The sequence below is a fragment of the Manis pentadactyla genome, chromosome 4 (genome assembly GCF_030020395.1).
Source record: "Manis pentadactyla isolate mManPen7 chromosome 4, mManPen7.hap1, whole genome shotgun sequence".
NCBI lineage: Eukaryota > Metazoa > Chordata > Mammalia > Pholidota > Manidae > Manis > Manis pentadactyla.
Genome location: NC_080022.1, coordinates 15854721 through 15870923, shown reverse-complemented (window position 1 = coordinate 15870923; position 16203 = coordinate 15854721). Strand labels below are relative to the sequence as shown.

The 16203-nt window shown below is 54.0% G+C and overlaps 2 protein-coding genes across 4 annotated transcripts in view; one reads left to right on the top strand and one right to left on the bottom strand.

Annotated features, from left to right (window-relative positions):
• The window catches only part of HSPG2 (heparan sulfate proteoglycan 2), a 98859-nt gene extending 92667 nt beyond the window's left edge, over positions 1–6192 (top strand). For all 3 annotated transcript variants that reach the window (XM_057499832.1, XM_057499833.1, XM_057499831.1), the window contains 11 exons: positions 313–534; positions 828–1072; positions 1431–1602; positions 1704–1826; positions 1931–1987; positions 3627–3702; positions 3795–3873; positions 4014–4084; positions 4236–4319; positions 4759–4862; positions 4996–6192. In XM_057499832.1, the coding sequence (XP_057355815.1) occupies positions 313–534; positions 828–1072; positions 1431–1602; positions 1704–1826; positions 1931–1987; positions 3627–3702; positions 3795–3873; positions 4014–4084; positions 4236–4319; positions 4759–4862; positions 4996–5168 (1406 nt within the window). In that variant the 3' untranslated portion in view covers positions 5169–6192. The remainder of the gene's footprint in view (positions 1–312; positions 535–827; positions 1073–1430; positions 1603–1703; positions 1827–1930; positions 1988–3626; positions 3703–3794; positions 3874–4013; positions 4085–4235; positions 4320–4758; positions 4863–4995) is intronic.
• A 743-nt stretch (positions 6193–6935) lies between these two features.
• Positions 6936–14532, bottom strand: LDLRAD2 (low density lipoprotein receptor class A domain containing 2). Its single transcript, XM_057501953.1, has 5 exons — positions 14175–14532; positions 12288–12431; positions 11938–12033; positions 9728–10063; positions 6936–7102 (listed from the first exon to the last, which is right to left on the bottom strand). The coding sequence occupies exons 1-5, from the start codon at positions 14530–14532 to the stop codon at positions 6936–6938; spliced, it is 1101 nt and encodes a 366-aa protein (XP_057357936.1).
• Positions 14533–16203: the final 1671 nt, after the last annotated feature.

Below are 16203 nucleotides of genomic sequence, written 5' to 3'. Positions count from 1 at the left end.
CCTGATGGGTCCTGTGGGTGAGGACATTATTGCAGAGCCAGAGGACCTCAAAGTCACCTGGCCAAGCTCTGACCAGTCTGATCCCTTACCTGAGGGTCGCCAGAGGGACCCCATCATATTGGCCATCCTTCTAGCCTGGTCTGCAGTGCCAGGGGGCAGGGCCCCTGTGCTGCTAGAGCTGCCAGCCAGCTGATGCTGACCCTCTGGGACTGGAGAGTGGGGTGGCAGGGGTCCCAGAGGAAGGCTGAGTGGTTGGACCCCTCCTGGGACTCGGGTATCCCCACTGCGCCGGCTGAGCTGTGGCTGCTGCAGGTGTGACAGTGACCACCCCCTTCATGTCGGGCACTGGTTCCTACCTGGCACTGCCCGCCCTTACCAACACACACCATGAGCTACGCCTGGACATTGAGTTTAAGCCTCTGGCGCCCGACGGAATCCTGCTGTTCAGCGGAGGGAAGAGTGGGCCTGTGGAGGACTTTGTGTCCCTGGCGATGATTGGTGGCCACCTGGAGTTCCGCTACGAGTTGGGGTCAGGTGAGCACTGGACACCAAAGGCAGGTGGGCTCTAGGTGCCAAGTTCTGTGCCCCCCTTGGCTATCCATGCCCAGGAGAGGCTTGGAGGAATAAATTCAAAAGACCAGCTGAAGTCCCTGTCCCTTCACGTTCCTTCTGTGTGTGACTTCAGGCAAGACCCTAGCCCTCTCTCGGTTCTTCCTGGAACACCAGGAGGCTGAAGGAAGTTCCCTAGCTGCTCAAGCCCCTGAACGGGGTGGGGCAGGGCAAGGGGGGCATCTGCATGCCAACCCCCTGCCTGGTGGTCTCCTCAGGGCTGGCCATTCTGCGGAGCCCCGAGCCGCTGGCCCTGGGCCACTGGCACCACGTGTCTGCAGAGCGTCTCAACAAGGATGGCAGCCTGCGGGTGAATGGCAAACACCCCGTGCTACGCTCCTCGCCAGGCAAGAGCCAGGGCCTCAACCTGCACACCCTCCTCTACCTCGGGGGTGTGGAGCCCACAGTGCCACTGCCACCAGCCACCAACATTAGCGCCCACTTCCACGGCTGCGTGGGTGAGGTGAGGAGCAGCTTCCAGAGGACGGGTGGGGAGGAGAGGGCCACAAACGGGGTCTCTCCCCCCACAGCTAGCCCAAAGCCCTGGGGATCACACACTTCACCTCTGAGCTTCACTTTCCTCCTCTGTAAAATGGGGATAATTACACCAACTTTGAAGGGTTGTGCTCAGGACTGACTGCACTGATGGATGTTCTTGGCACACAGCAGGCATTCAACTTATGTTCCTCCCTCTTCACCCTAGAATCCCACGTTCTGCTTAAGCTCCAACCTGGGGTCCCTACTGCATTCTTCTCTCTGCTGGCACTCCTCTGCCTCCGTCTCTTGCACTCCTGAGTCCCTCGGTGTCCCTGTGCCCACAGGTGTCAGTGAATGGAAAGCGGCTGGACCTCACCTATAGCTTCCTGGGCAGCCGAGGCATTGGGCAATGCTACGACAGCTCCCCTTGTGAGCACCAGCCCTGCAAGAATGGTGCCACATGCATGCCTGCTGGCGAGTATGAGGTCCAGTGCCTGTGTCAGGATGGCTTCAAAGGTGTGTGAGGTTTCCCAGGCCCTGGGAGGGGGGAGGGAAGGGCCCAGGACAGCTGATGGCAACTGCAGCCCACAACCACTCTCCCTGGCCCCGGCCCACAGGAGACCTCTGCGAGCATGCGGAAAACCCCTGCCAGCTCCAGGAGCCCTGTCTGCATGGGGGCACCTGCCAGGGTACCCACTGCCTCTGTCTCCCTGGCTTCTCTGGCCCACGCTGCCAGCAAGGTAGTGTAACTGCCCTGGCTTCTGTCCACCTCCCTGGGGTCCTGGGGCTAGACCATGGTACCATGGGAGTCTGTGCCCACAACTGGACCTGCCTTTCCCCACAGGCTCTAGACGGGGCACAACAGAGTCCGACTGGCATCTCGAAGGCAGTGGGGGCAACGGTACGTATTTGTTGTGGCCAACCCGAGAGGCTGAGCAGGACAGCCTCCTCCTGCCCCAGGTCTCTCGGCCTCCTCTTCCAGCTACCCTGCCCCCTCTGCTTGAGCCTCTAAACAGAAGAAGCCCATGGGAGAGGCTCACTGGACAGAGAGAGACAGAATGAAGAAGAGCACAGCCACACAGCTGGGTCCTGTCCTATACGTACTGGCAGGCTGACCTTGGGCAGGCCCTTGATCCCCTCTGACCTCAGTTTCCTCCTCTATATTCATGCATTCATCAACAAACATCCATTGGGTGCCCATCCTTGCCATAGGAGCAGTAAATACAAGAAGAATAAGGCAGAACCCTCATTCTCACAGATTCCACCGTCTGTTTAAAAACAATGATAATAATTTTCAAAATTAATGTTTATTGAACATTTACAGGCACAGTGCTAACTGCTTTATAGATATGTATCTTCTTGTTTATCAGTAATAAAAAGGAGAGGTAATGGAATATAGTAGGCAAAAACATGTGCTGCCTGGGTTCAAATCCTAGCCCTGCCACCTAGCAGCGGTGTGACTTTTGGTGAGTCACTTAACCTCTCTGTGCCTCAGGTTCCTTCTATATAAAATGGAGAAAAGTAATATCCTCCTTTAAGGCTTTGGATAAAGTTTTGCATGAGTAAAATTATTTAATATATTTTAAATGTTTACAACGGTGTCTGTTCTATAGTGAGCATAAAATGTTAGCAATAGCTAATATTATATTTAAGTCATAGGGTTATTTATAAGTATCTTGTTACATAAAATGATGTTTGTTACTGGATGTGAAGCCCACTATGTGGCAAATGTTAGCTATTATCCTCATTTAGTGTAGGGTGGCAAAATGTGCCCTACCCTCAGAGCTACCAGCCCCCCAGGGACCAGGGCCGGCCCCTAGGTTGGGTCTGAGCAGGTAGAATGGGGATGTTGGAGCCACACACAGGGTGGACGTTGGAGCTGAAAGGTCCAGGTTGCCATCCAGGCTTCCTGCTTCCAGAACAAGTCACTCGCCCCGCCCCACCCCACCCCACTCCCCACCCCCCAAGGCCCGAGCCTATCTCCCCATCTGTAAGATCAAGAGAACAGAAAGGTTTTCAATAATGAAATACCTAGGATTTCAAAAGAAACCAATTATACTGAATAAGGTTATCAAAATATTTAAAATTTTCTGATTGGTATCATGTGTGCTTCTTTTTTAACACATTAAATAATAAGATCTAGTGTTCCTAATAGCTACCACAATTTCAATAAGCATAAATGATGTTTTGAAATATTTGCAATTACCATAAATCAATAAAGAAATCCAGTCCTGTAAATCTTCTATTAGGGACACAGTCACAAATCCTGCTACCACACCTTTGGTTTGTCACCTGCATGTATAATTGAAGGAATTGCTAAATTTCAGTGAGAAGTCAGTGAAAATGGAGCTGCAGTGTTTTCCCACCCAAGTTCAAGGCCCCTGAGTTCTGTTCATGGCCCCCTTGGGTCTCCAGGGACTGCAAGTTCAGATCCCCCCTACTAGGACAGGCTAGGGTGCAGGTGGCAGTCAGGGGAGCCCATGGGAGTGGGTGCCCCATGCAGGTGAGTGGCCTGTCTCACGTCCCCCACTGGCCCACAGATGCCCCTGGGCAGTACGGAGCCTATTTCCACGATGACGGCTTCCTAGTCCTCCCAGGCCGAGTCTTCTCCAGGAGGTGAGATGGGTGTTGGGAGAGGCTGCCAGCCCAGGGAGGGAACATGAATCTGGGACTTCTGTCCCCTCACCCACTTCCCCTGCACCCAACAGCCTGCCCGAGGTGCCTGAAACCATTGAGCTGGAGGTCCGGACCAGCACAGCCAGTGGCCTCCTGCTGTGGCAGGGCGTGGTGAGTCTGGGCGTCCAGGCCAGAGTCCTGGGGTTCCTAGCCTCATGGTGGCCAGTGCGGTGGGAGAGAGGAAGGTGGGGGCCACAGCTGTCAGGAACCTCGGCTTTCCAAGCCTTAGTAACCCTGTGCTTCTCTGGCAGGAGGTGGGAGCGGCTGGCCGAGGCAAGGACTTCATCAGTCTTGGGCTTCAGGATGGGCACCTTGTCTTCAGGTGGGTCCTGGCACTCCTCCCACCTGGCTCCCTCACTCCTCAGGGGCTCCTCTGACAAGAAGCTGCAGCTCCTAGTGCCCCAGCCACACACCACCATCCCACCCCACTCCAGTCCTGCCCCAGTTCACATACTGGGGCCATGTGTCTGCAGCTACCAGCTGGGCAGTGGGGAGGCCCGCCTTGTCTCTGAGGACCCCATCAATGATGGCGAGTGGCATCGAGTGATGGCGCTGCGGTAAGGCACCCGCACTGTCACGCGCGCGCACACACACACACGCACATGCTCCCTCCTGCGCCGGCACTAGGGCAAAGGGTCAAGAGTTCTGGAGTGAGACAGGTGCCCCCAACTGTGCGCACGGAGGCAGGCGTTGAGCTATGGGGAGACAGCACTTGAAGCCAGGGTCACGGGAGAGCCCACCAGCCATGGCACAGATATCCAGGCAGGACCGAATACCATGGGGGTGGGTGAGCCCCCTCGGGGATGCGTGAAGCCCAGTTGGGGTGCTGGGAAGCTGCGCTTGTGGGGCAGATCTCATATAGTGGGGGAAGGAAAGAACTCGGAGCAGAGGGCAGACTTCTCTGTCTGGAGTCTCTGTGGCCAAGAGAAGGGACTCTGACTGGGTCGGGGAGGATGGGGAGCTGGTGGCGAGGGGCCTGATCCAGTGCCACCACAGAGAGGGCCGGAGGGGCTCCATCCAGGTGGACGGTGAGGAGCTGGTCAGCGGCCAGTCCCCAGGCCCGAACGTGGCAGTGAACACCAAGGGCAGCATCTACATCGGTGAGTCCTGGGCTCGGGCACCCTCGCAGGGCGTGGGAGGGGACGGGGCTCCTGCAGAGCCAGAGCACAGGCCTTCCTCCCCTCCTGGGCTGCAGTGCTGGCCGACAGGCCCTGACCCCTCCCATCCCCACAGGCGGAGCCCCCAGGGTGGCCACGCTGACTGGGGGCAGGTTCTCCTTGGGCATCACGGGCTGTATCAAGAATCTGGTGCTGCACTCTGCCTGGCCTGGCTCCCCACCCGCACAGCCACTGGACCTGCAGCACCGCGCCCAGGCAGGGGCCAACGTGCGCCCCTGCCCCTCGTAGGCAGCTGCCTGCCCCACACGGACTCCTGGGCAGTACCCTAGCCCCACAGTGTCAAGTATATTATTATTAATATTATTATTAATATTTCATAAGAAACTGAGGCGATGCCACGCTTTGCTGCTACTGCCCTGGGCTGGACTGGAGGGTGGGCACACCACCCCCCACACACCAACACACCTGGGCAAAGCCACAGGCTGTGGGCAGAGCAGTTTGGATGGGAGCAAGTGCCTCAGAGGGCCACCAGGACGTGGGGTCCAGCACGGTGGCTGAGTGGGCTCAGGACTGCCCCCAGCAATAAAGCCCCACAAGGGAGAGCTGGGCTGCCTGTGCCTGCCGCCCTTGGGCAGCCCTCATTCCTACAGGAGCCAGCCTTGGCCTACAGCCTGGCGCCCCACCAGCTGCCTGGAGTAGGGGAGCCCAGCAGCCTTTGCAACCTCCTCTGAGTTGGGAAAGCTCTCTAGTGCCAATGGTGCAGCAAAAGGGAGCTCACCCCGAAGCAGGCCACCCTACCCCCACCGGCCCATGGCCCAGCCCTCCACCTCTCCAGCCAGGCTCCTGCCCCTGGCAGATCCCCACCACCATCTCTCGTGGCCTGTATCTCCCCGACCCAACAGCTGGCCCAGGGCCCCCGCCGTAAGGAGCTACAAGGGAAACTCTACCCCAGGTGTTCCCAGGAGCTGCTACAGGCCCAGCCCAGCACTGGGAGGGTCTCCCTGCTGCACCAGGCCATACCCCCCGCTGATCTGGAAGTGAAGGCCCAGGGGACTTGGGGGGAAGAGGGCACTGATGGGCAGAAAGAGTTAGTGCCTTGGGTCAGGGAAGCCGGGACTCATGACTAGGAGGAACAGGAAGGGGACATGATAGCCCTGCCCCATCTGTGGGAGCCTGAGGGCCCAACTGGGGGCAAATGCCCTCCCCACCAGCAGCCCCCAGATGTGGGTCAGGACGCCTGGCCTCTGTGTCCTAGAAGGGACCTTCCTGTGGTTTTTGTCTTGATCTTTAATAAACGGTGCTATTCCCGCTAGGGCTGTCTTCTGTGTCTTCAACTAAGGCTTGACTCAGTAGAATCTGAGGGAGGGTCAGGCTGGGACCAGGCAGGACAGGTGGGTCTGAGAGTGGAGCAAGGCAGCTTCAGGTGGGTGAGGCGCCCGTTCCCTGCCATGGGCATGGAGGTCCTGCCCTCCACGGACCCAGCAGAGCGCCAGCCACCACGCAGTCTGCAGGGCCCGGTACCTCCTGTGGCCTTCAAAGCAACCATGTCGGGCAGGAATCATCCCTTTTCCAGAGGGGCAGACTGAGTCTCAGAGGAGTCCGTGACCTGCCAAGTCAGACAGTCCCCCGGGGGTGGGGGTGGAACCCCGGTCTGTCTGATCCCAGAGCCCACTCTCCTTCCTCTGAAGCCTCAGCCTCTCTAGGGATGTCCTCTCTGATCCTGAAAGGCTGGCACACTTGGCCGCATCCCCGCAGGGGCCGCCCGACCAGGACTTGAGTGGCAGATGGAGCAGCTGAGCCAGGGGCCATGGGCGGCAGCCCGCCAGGCCGCCCCGGCTGGAGGGTCTCCCTGTCCGCACCAGGAGTAGCCCCGGAGGAGGCTGGCCGCGGCCAGGAGCAGTGGGGAAGGCAGTGCCAGCCCCGCAGCCAGACACCTGTGGAAGGAAAGAGGGAGTCCAGTCAGCCTCAGCCTCAGCCTGCTGCCCCCTCTCCACCGTCTGGAGAGGGATAAGTGGGATCCTGGTGGGAGCAGCGGGAGCGGTTGGTAACCAGGAGTCATCTGCCTTCCGGAGCTGCATCCTTTTGTGCAGGGTCCTGGCCTGCTAGGGGACTCCTCTTGGCTGCCGTCTGGAGGGGGCCTGCAGAATCGAGAGCTAGGGGCACAGTCGGGGGCCTGAAGGTGCCGTCTGTGCTCCCTGCCTGGCTGGGCACCAGAGAAGGATCTGCAGTAGAAAATAATAGAGCTGACACACTGATAACTGTCTACGGCACGACTCTCATTTAATCCTCCCCAAACCTCTCTGAGCTTGTTACTATTGATACGTCCATTTTACAAATAAGGGAAGTAAGGCACAGACAGGTTAAGTCACTTGCCCAGGTCACACAGCTGGAAATGATATGGGAGGACTTGAACTCATGCAGTCTAGCTCCCGGGCCTGGGGTGTATGAATGGAGTTTCCTCGCAGGAAGGAGGATGTGATGTACATGTACTGAGCGTTTTCTGTGGACTGAGCACTAAGCTCAGTGCTGAGCCCTTTATCTACAGTATTTCACTTGAAGTTTATGACAACTCTGAAAGGGGAGGTTATCATCCCCGTTTTGCAGTTAAGGAAACAGGCATACAGAAGTTCATCCTTGCACTCATTGGACTAGGATTTCTCAAGCATCTCCTATACCCCAGGCATTGCTCTAGGGGCTGGGGCATACAGCAGTGAGCACAGCAGACAAAGATATCTTCATGGAATGAGCACGTTAATGTGAGGAAACAAAACATTATGTCAAATGGAGAGAGGTGCTACTGAGAAAAATTCAGCAGAGAAAAGGGACGGCAGGTTGGCTAGGGGCAGGGTTGCTATTTTTTGTTTTAACTGTGGTGAAATATGCCAAAATAAACTGTTTTAGCCATTTTAAAGTGAACAATTCAGTGACATTAAGTATAAGACATCATATTATTGTGCAACCATCAACACCATCTACCTCCAGAACTTTTCCTTCTTGCAAACCTGAAACCCCATACCCATACAACACTAACTCCTCCTCCCCAGCCCCAGCCCCTGGCAACCACCGTTCTGCCTTCTACAGTTCTGACTAGGTGCCTCAGGTCCGTGGAACCACCATACTGACCCTTTTGTGGTGGCTTATTTCACTTAACGTAATGTCCTCAAGATTCATTCGTGTGGGAACATGTGTCCAAATTGCCTTCCTTTTTAGGGCTGAATAATATTCCATTGGTGGACATACCACAGGTTGTATATCTGTTCATCCATTGCTATGTTTAAATGAGAGGGTCAGGAAAGAACTCACGAGGAGAGTGAGAGGCAGAGACCCACAAGAGGCAAAGGGATGAGCATGTGGATCTGAAAAAGCCTGCAGAGCAAACAGACAGAAGGTAGGACAAGAGTGGAGAAGCTGACAGGGCAAGTGTGAGGGCCAGGGTCAGGGAAGTGACAGCACCAGGGGGTGACAGGCCAGTTCATCAGGGCCTATGGGACCCTGGAAGGCTTTGCTTTTGCTGAGTGAGATGAGGTGTGTGGAGGGTTCTAGGATTGGGAGTAATTCGATCTGATTTAGTGTTTTCAAAGGCTCCTCTGTCAGGGGAGCTCAATTCCCCACTCCTTACCTGCGGGCTACACCTAGTGACTTCCTTCCAGAGAGGACAGTGCAGAAAGAGGAGAATGTGCAAACACGACCTCAGCCGGGTGGCCAGGGCCAGCATCAGTAGTTGGGAATCACGCTGGCAGCACACACCTTTGATACGCTGTGATGGAAATGTCACGGTGCCTCTGTGCCCCTCCTCAAAGCCCAGAGAGAACTCCAGTCTTACCTTGGGAAAAACACCAGACAAATTCTGACAGCGTTAATGGCTTGGTTATGGGCTGAGAGGGGAAAAAGAAGTGAAGGTGACTCCACAGTTTTGGTGAGGAGCAGGGGAGGGGGAGGGCTGTGGAGCAGGAGGTCAGGTTTGGGTAAGTAGAGATGTCCAGTAAAGAGGTAATTATATAACAACTAGAGCTTAAAGACAAGTCCAGCTGGTGACACAACATAAAGGAGACCACCAAGGGAACGGGTGTGGAGGAGGATGGAGGGGAGGAGAGGACTGGGCCTCAGGGCACAAAGCACAGTGTCAGGAGGTAACGAGCAACCTGCAAGGGATACTGAGGAGTGGCTTGGGAGGTAAATGTGTGGGTTCCTGGGAAGCTGGATTTTACCCTTCAGGCAGGTACTTTTTAACAGTAGACAACCTGCTCAACAGCACACAGCCAGCCCTGTTTGGGGGAGGAGGCATCTCCAGATTCCCAGGAAGGGTGTTCCTGGGTGACCTATTCTGATTGATCCCCCTCTACAGAAGTCATTCCTGGTTATATCATATCACTCCCTGACTATGACCTCAGGCAAGTCATTTCTCTTCCCTAGGCCTCAGTTTCCCCATACATAAAATGTGGGAGTCAGACTGGATCAATGGTTTTCAAAGTAAGTCTTAAGGGTCAAAGTCAAGTTGCTCAGTGGGACATCAGTTGGCTAGGGCCCAGGGCCCTCCACATTCGGTTAATAGAACATCTCCTTTTGATGTCTTGGGCCCTGTGCAAGGTTCCATTTAGGAAAAACTTCCACCACTAAAGTGTCACTTGGAAGCATTGGATTAGATAGCTCTAGAATCATTCTGGACCCACCTTATTCCGATGCTCTGGTGGTCTGATCTAATGGCTTCCCCACTGCTGTGCTTCACGTTCTCTCCTGCCAAGCCCCTGCCTCTGGCCTCCCCACTGAGACCCTGCCCCAGGAAGGGGAGTTAGGCCTGGCTTCCCTCCCAGCTGCTCAGCAGGGCCCAGGACACACCCATCACCGACCTCTGCAGTCAGCTGGTGGCCAGGAAGCCTGGTCACTACCATCGTCACAGTTGTCCATGCCCCAGTGATCACACACCAAGCTCGGGGGGATGCACCTGCCATTCCGACAGAGGAAGTAGCCACCACAGGATCCTGGAGCCAAGAGGGGAGGCATGAGATGAGTGTGCTGGGCCAGGAAGTGTGGCCCTGTAGTGAGGGAATGTGGGAGGCGTGAGCAGGAGAGGGCTGTTCCCATGTGCATTGCAGATGAAGTAGGGATGAGCATTCCTGAGACAGGTGTATGATCATAAAGATAATGGTGGTGATGGCTAACATTTACTGAGTTCCTATTTTGTGCCAGTCATGGTTTAAACACTTCATGCACATCCCAGCTCATTCAGATCTCATAATAACCCTATGGGGTAAATACTGTTATTAATCCTATTTTAGAGATAAGAAGAGCAAGGCACAGGGAGATTAGGTCACCTGACCAAGGCCACACAGCTTGTCCCTAAGAAGCAGAATAGGAATCTGGTCCCATGCTCTGTAGCACACGGTATGTGCGTGTGTGTGTGTGCATGCCTGTGGCCTGTGATATTCCCTTGAACTTGAACACTCTAAGCAAATCCCCACTCGTGGCTTTGCACATACCATCAGCTCTGCCTGGTGTTCTCTTCCCCAAGTATGGGGACGGCTCACTCCCTTCAGGTCTCCACTCCAGTGTTCCCAGTAAGCCTTCCCTAGCCTCCAGGTGAGAACAGCAACATGCCTCCCACAGTGTGCCCACCCTCCTTGTCCTGGCTTGGGTTGCTCTGCAGCCCTTAGGACTTCTGTAGAATATGGATTTGCTTGGTTATTTGTTCACGGTCTGTCTCCCCCACCAGAATGTCAGCTCAGAGACAGCAGGCAGCTTCTCTTTTGTTCATTGCTATATCCCTAGATCCTAGAACACTACCTAGCACACTGCAGTTGCTCCATTAATGTTTGTTAAATGAGTGAGTATGCACACAGGTCAAATAATTGTCTGACTCGGTGCACGGGGTGCGGCAGACAGGTTCGCTTACCCAGCATTCCATTCTATGGAGAGAAGCTGGGTTGAGGTGGGACTGACCAACAGCATTGCTCAGAGGTGGGCAGAAGAATCAGCGTATTCCATCTCCTGGCCATAGGAATGGACGCATGACCCCAAATTTAGCCCCAGGACTTGTGCTAGAACCATAAGAAAAGATGCTCACTTTCTATTTCATTGCAGTTAGAGCTAAGAGGGTGATTGTGAACTGGGAGCTGCAGGGTCACCTTGGTGCCAAGTAGAAAGAAAGGTTGCCTGAGATGGAAACCAAACAGACCCACACAATGCAAAGACAGAAAACAAAGAGAAAGAGCCCAGGTGACATTACTTGGACTCCTGGATCCAGCTATACCTGAATCAACACTTTAAAATTTGTTATAGGAGCCCCCCACCCCCTCCAAATTCTCCTTTGGCTTTAGCCAACTTGGGTTGGATTTCTTTCACTTGCAAATGAAAGTGAAATACTTTAATATACAGAAAGTATGTACTTGTAAGAGTATATATCTATGAGAGAGAAAACACAAAAACAGCATGTTAATGTATGGGGAGCCATAGGTGAGTGTCAATATGAGAGTGTGTGTGTGAGCCACGTAGCATGAGCTTGCAGGTGTGAGCGACTGAGGCTGTGCCTATGGCCTGAGGATGTGAATTGAACCTTTCCTCAATTAGATGACAGTCGTGTGTATACGTGGGAAAATGGTAGTGTGTGTGTGTGACATGCATGATGTGAGTGTGCAGTACATGAGGTATGTGGGTTGTGTGTTGCAGTGTGTGAGGCACATGGGTGTGTGAGGGGTACGCACTCTGAATGAGTATGCGGGGTGTGTACACATGTACAGTGTGGGAGTGTGTGGGTGTCATTGTGAGGTGTGCATATGTGGGGAAGTGTGGGAGTGAGGATTGTGTGTGAATGGGTGAATGTGAGTGTGCGAGCATCAGGGGCTGGTAGGGCGGTCTGGTATACACACGTATGGAGGTGATTTCATGGGGTTGGCTCTTGGGGTCTGGAATGTCCCTTACTATAAACCAGTCACCACCTCCTACCCTCCCTTAGGACTCAGCCCCCTCCGTCTTCCAGTGCTCGCAGTGCCCCATTGAGGTTCCAGGCCTGTGGCTGCCGCCAGCTTGGAAGCCCCAGTCCTGGCCAACAGCTCCAACCCACCTAACCGGGAAGAGGTGACTTCGCCCACGAAGTCCACGCGGGGCTGGCGGCCTCTCGTGAGCAGGCACAGGCCCCAGAAGGGTCCGGACGAAGGGCCTGCAGACCCAAGAAGCAGCCGGACCTCAGGGGGACGGCTGCTGCTGCGCTGGCACTCGGCGCTGCGTAGGTTCTACTTTGTGGCCCCGGACACCGACTGCGGGCTCTGGGTGCGGGCGGCGGCCCCCGGGGACAGGATCCGCTTCCAGTTCCGCTTCTTCCTGGTCTACAGCTTGACGCCCGCCTCCCTGGCGCCCCCAGCGCCCAACGCCTCCTTCCCGGCTCTGGCCGATCCTTGCGTCCCCGGGTCCTACCTGCAGTTCTACGAGGGCCCGCCGGGGGCGCCCCGGCCCCGGGGGCCCCTGTCTGCGGCCTGACCATCCCTGCCCCGGTGACATCGTCCGGACCCTTCTTGGGCCTGCAGGACCCCCTGAGCCCGCAGAGGTCCACCAGGTCCGCTGGAAGGAAAAGCAGGGACCCTGGAACCACGCGGCCTGGTTCCAAGCCTGGCTGTACCCGCTGCCTGCTGTGTGACCCCAGGTAAGTCGCTCACCTGCTCTGAGCCCCGATATTCTCATCAATAAAATGGGCATGATTGAGTGATCTCAGAATTTTTGTGAGGATTAAGTAATTTAAGTCTTCAATCTCTTATTCAAAAACACTAGGATGTGTTTTAAAATATTCCAGATTTTAGAAAGATAAAATGATGTATGTACAGTATATTATGTTGCAGCAACAAAGGAAGGCTGCAGCAGCCCTTCAGGATCAAACATTTCTAAAGCAACTGTATGGAACACTTACCCTAAGCAGGACAAATAAATAAAATAAACAAGTCTCCTGTCAGTTCAGGTCAGGCATGGCCAGTAAATTAAATAAGAACAAATTTTGGTTTTCAGAGCTTTTCATATCTTGGAGTTGAAACTAGAGAATTGTGTGAACATGTATGGATTCAGTACTTTGGACAATGCCTGTTATTTAACGAGTATCACAGAAGTGTTAGCTATTATCTTACTCAACGATGGGGTAGACATAATTGGGTGCCTGCCCACCCAATAGCCATTCCCTGTTTCTCCTTGCTAAAAGAACCCTAATTTCCCTCAACTATCAGGGAGTAACATGCCAGACCCTGGTCATTGGCCTAAACCACGCCTGTAATCCTAATTCTATTTGTTGGGGGTTAGGGATTGGGGTGTGACCTGATTCTGGCCAATGATATTTAAGGAGAGGTTTAGTTTGCTAAGGATTCCCAAGAAAGGTTCTCCTCCCTGTTTTCTTCCTGCTGTTGAAAGCTGTTGACTGAGGATGTGATGCCCAGACCTGTGGCAGCCTTCTTACAAAGATGAGGTCATGAGAATTACGAATAAACCCTGGTAAATTGGCACTTCAGGACTGAGTTTACGAGAGGCCCAAGACATCAAAGGGGGTCTCTCTGAGGACCTAGAGAGGCAGCAAGTGGTGAAGGAGCACTGGTGGAACTGCTGAATTAACCACTTCTGGAATCACCTATAGCCACACTTCTTAAGTGAAATAACAAACGTCCTTATGGTCTAAGCCCTGTTATTACAGCCCAGACAATCTCATTAGTACAGAGTTGTTCTGACGATTAAGTGAGATAATGTGTGAATACTCAAACTAGCTCTGATTTTTATAAGGACAGAAAGAAAAGAGGACGTAGCTTTTCTGGTGCATGGTAGGGGCACCAGTGGGTGCTTGAGGATCAGCCCCAATGGGAGTCTTCAGGGAAGAAATTCTCCATCAGGGTTCAGATGTGAGAGCATTTGCTCATATCTGTGCAGACCTACTAAAGCCAGACTGTGCCCTGGAGACACGCGGGGTAAGGGGTGAGATTTAGAGAATGAGTGAATTGAGCACCTTCTAGATGCCAGGCACTGTCTTCCATGGTTTAGCTCATCTTATAGGCACAGTGAAAATAGTCCTTTAAGGGGCAAAGGCTGATGATTATTCCCATTTTACTGCTAAAGAAACTGAGACTTAGAGAGTTGAAACAGTGCTCTCAAGGGTAGAGACACAGGAACAGCAGAGTTGGGTGTGCGGACACAGGGTTGGCGCCAAAGCCCACAGTGTTCTCCATTGCCAGAGAGGAAGGCTGTGCCACCAACCCCAGACCTCTGCTTCTGGGGGACCTGGAGCTCCAGCCTTCTAGAGGGGTTTGAGGTAGACCTGGGGGTGCCAGGTAAGACCAGCCTCCCCCAACTCAAGGGGTCCAAGCCCATCAGGGTGAGTGCCTACTGGGGAAACACAGTTCATGAGGGTGGTGGGACCTGAATCTCCTGCCCAACCCAGCCAAGCCCCCTCAAGCTCACCTGTCTCCAGAGCAAATGCAGACAGGGCGGCCGCCCCCAGCAGGAGCAGCCTTTGGGGTAGCTGCAGAAGACAGGCCTCTGTCCAGGACCTGCTATGCCCAGCAGTGGGGCAGACCTGCAGGATCTTCGGTTTGGGGTCTCTGGGGAGACTGGCATGTGGGGGCCTGGCCAGGCCAGTGAAGAGGTTGACAGGACACAAGGATGGAGGGGAGGGAAGTCCACCAGCTCCTCCCATCTCTTTACAGTGATCTTTGTGCTCCCAGTTCCAGATCCTCCTTCAGATCAGGATTGTGTTTAAGGTTGCCATGGAGATTGGGGCTGGGGCTGGGGCTAGAGCCTGGGGAGGGAAGGAGGGGAGGATGTCCCCTCCCCACTGCCAAACAGGAATCAGGAAACTCAGATCCGGTTTGGCCACAGGACTTCTGGGAGGGGGACCCACCACCTCAGAGAGCTGCTGCCTTCCTGGATAAGTTGGCACCTTAGCACTGAGTTTAAGAGAGGCCCAGGACACCAAGTGGTCTCTCTGAGGACCTAGGGAGGCAGCAACGGTGAAGGAGCACTGGAGTTGGAATCCACTCCATTGCAAAGCATTCCTGCCTCTGGGCCTTTGCACTTGCACTTGCAGTTCCCTCCACCTGGAATGCCCTTCTCCCATGGTTTCCATAACCGGCTTCCTCAGGTCATTCAGGTTTCGGCTCACATGTCACCTACTCAGACTACACTTCTTGACAATCTCTCACTCCGAATTAGTGCTCTCCCTCCTTGTTATTCAATCACGTCTCCCCAAATTTATTATCTCAGCACTCACTGGAATTATTTCACTTATTTATATCTTGTTGTCTATATTGTTCATTGGCCCATGCTTAATTGCATCCTACGAGTGTCTTGTTGATCTCTGAACCCCTAGGTCACAGCGCAGTGCCTGGCACAGAGCACACATCCAGGAAATGAGAATAAATGTGTGACCTGAGCTTCTGGAAGGATGGAATTACCATAACTGGGATGGAGAGAGCTGTGGGAGGAGCAGCCCTTGGGGAGGATGAGGAGCTCAGTTTTGGACACATTAAGATTGAGATGCTTTTAGACTTTCCAGTGGAGATGACAAGAGGCAGTTGGATCTCCAAGCTTACAGTCAGGGGGAAGTGTAGACTGGGGATGTCCTTTTGGAAGTAGTCAGCACACAGATGGTATGCAAAGCCACAAGACACAGCAAGGCTGCCATGGGAGTGCACATAGAGAAGAGGAGAGGACTGAGAGGCGTGGATAGTGCCCTGGCCCTTTTCCTAGGGAATTCAGCTGGTTCCGAGGGGCTGGAGAAGAAAATGTCCTTTAGGGGGCAGTCGAGGCCAATGGGAGGAGGAGGAGCCCTGCTGTGCGTCCTAGAAATGGCCTCTAGGAGGCTGCAGACGCCCCACAGCTTGGAGGCCTGACATGGTGGCAGCTCCATGAAGAAGCTAATTGCTCAGCATCTCAGGACTGAGTCTTTGGTCTCCTGGCTACATGCCCAGCTGATGTGTCCTTATTATGCTATGCAATGGGTCAACAAGACTGAATTTTCTCTCAGGGTCTTTCCCTTCAGACTCTCTGAGTCTTGGATATGGGCTGGTGATTCCACGTGGAGGATGTCACATCTCATCTGTCACATTCTCATGCAACTTAGCTTGGTAAACTAACAGTAAATAACTGTTCATTGATGCCAAATCCAAGCCGGCTGCTTTGAACAACTTCACTCCCAAAAAGCCCTGAGGGCAGGTATAGTCATCTCCTCTTATGGATGAGGAAGCCGAAGTCCGGAGAGATTAAGGGAACTTGTTCAAAGTAGCCCAGGAAATGGGAGGCAGAGGCAGGACTGCTCATTCCCTGGGGCACCAGACCCCATTCTCTTCTTATTCTGTCATCCTACTTA

Bases quoted from the DNA above. Each gene is read 5' to 3' on its own strand.
- LDLRAD2 (XM_057501953.1), bottom strand. From the start codon at position 14,532: ATGGGAGGAGCTGGTGGACTTCCCTCCCCTCCATCCTTGTGTCCTGTC. The intron at 10,064-11,937 runs GTGGGTTGGAGC...AACCATGACTGG, and splicing joins AGTCACCTCTTCCCGGTTAG to CACAAAATAGGAACTCAGTA. The intron at 7,103-9,727 runs GTCGGTGATGGG...TTTCTACTGCAG, and splicing joins GCCACCAGCTGACTGCAGAG to ATCCTTCTCTGGTGCCCAGC.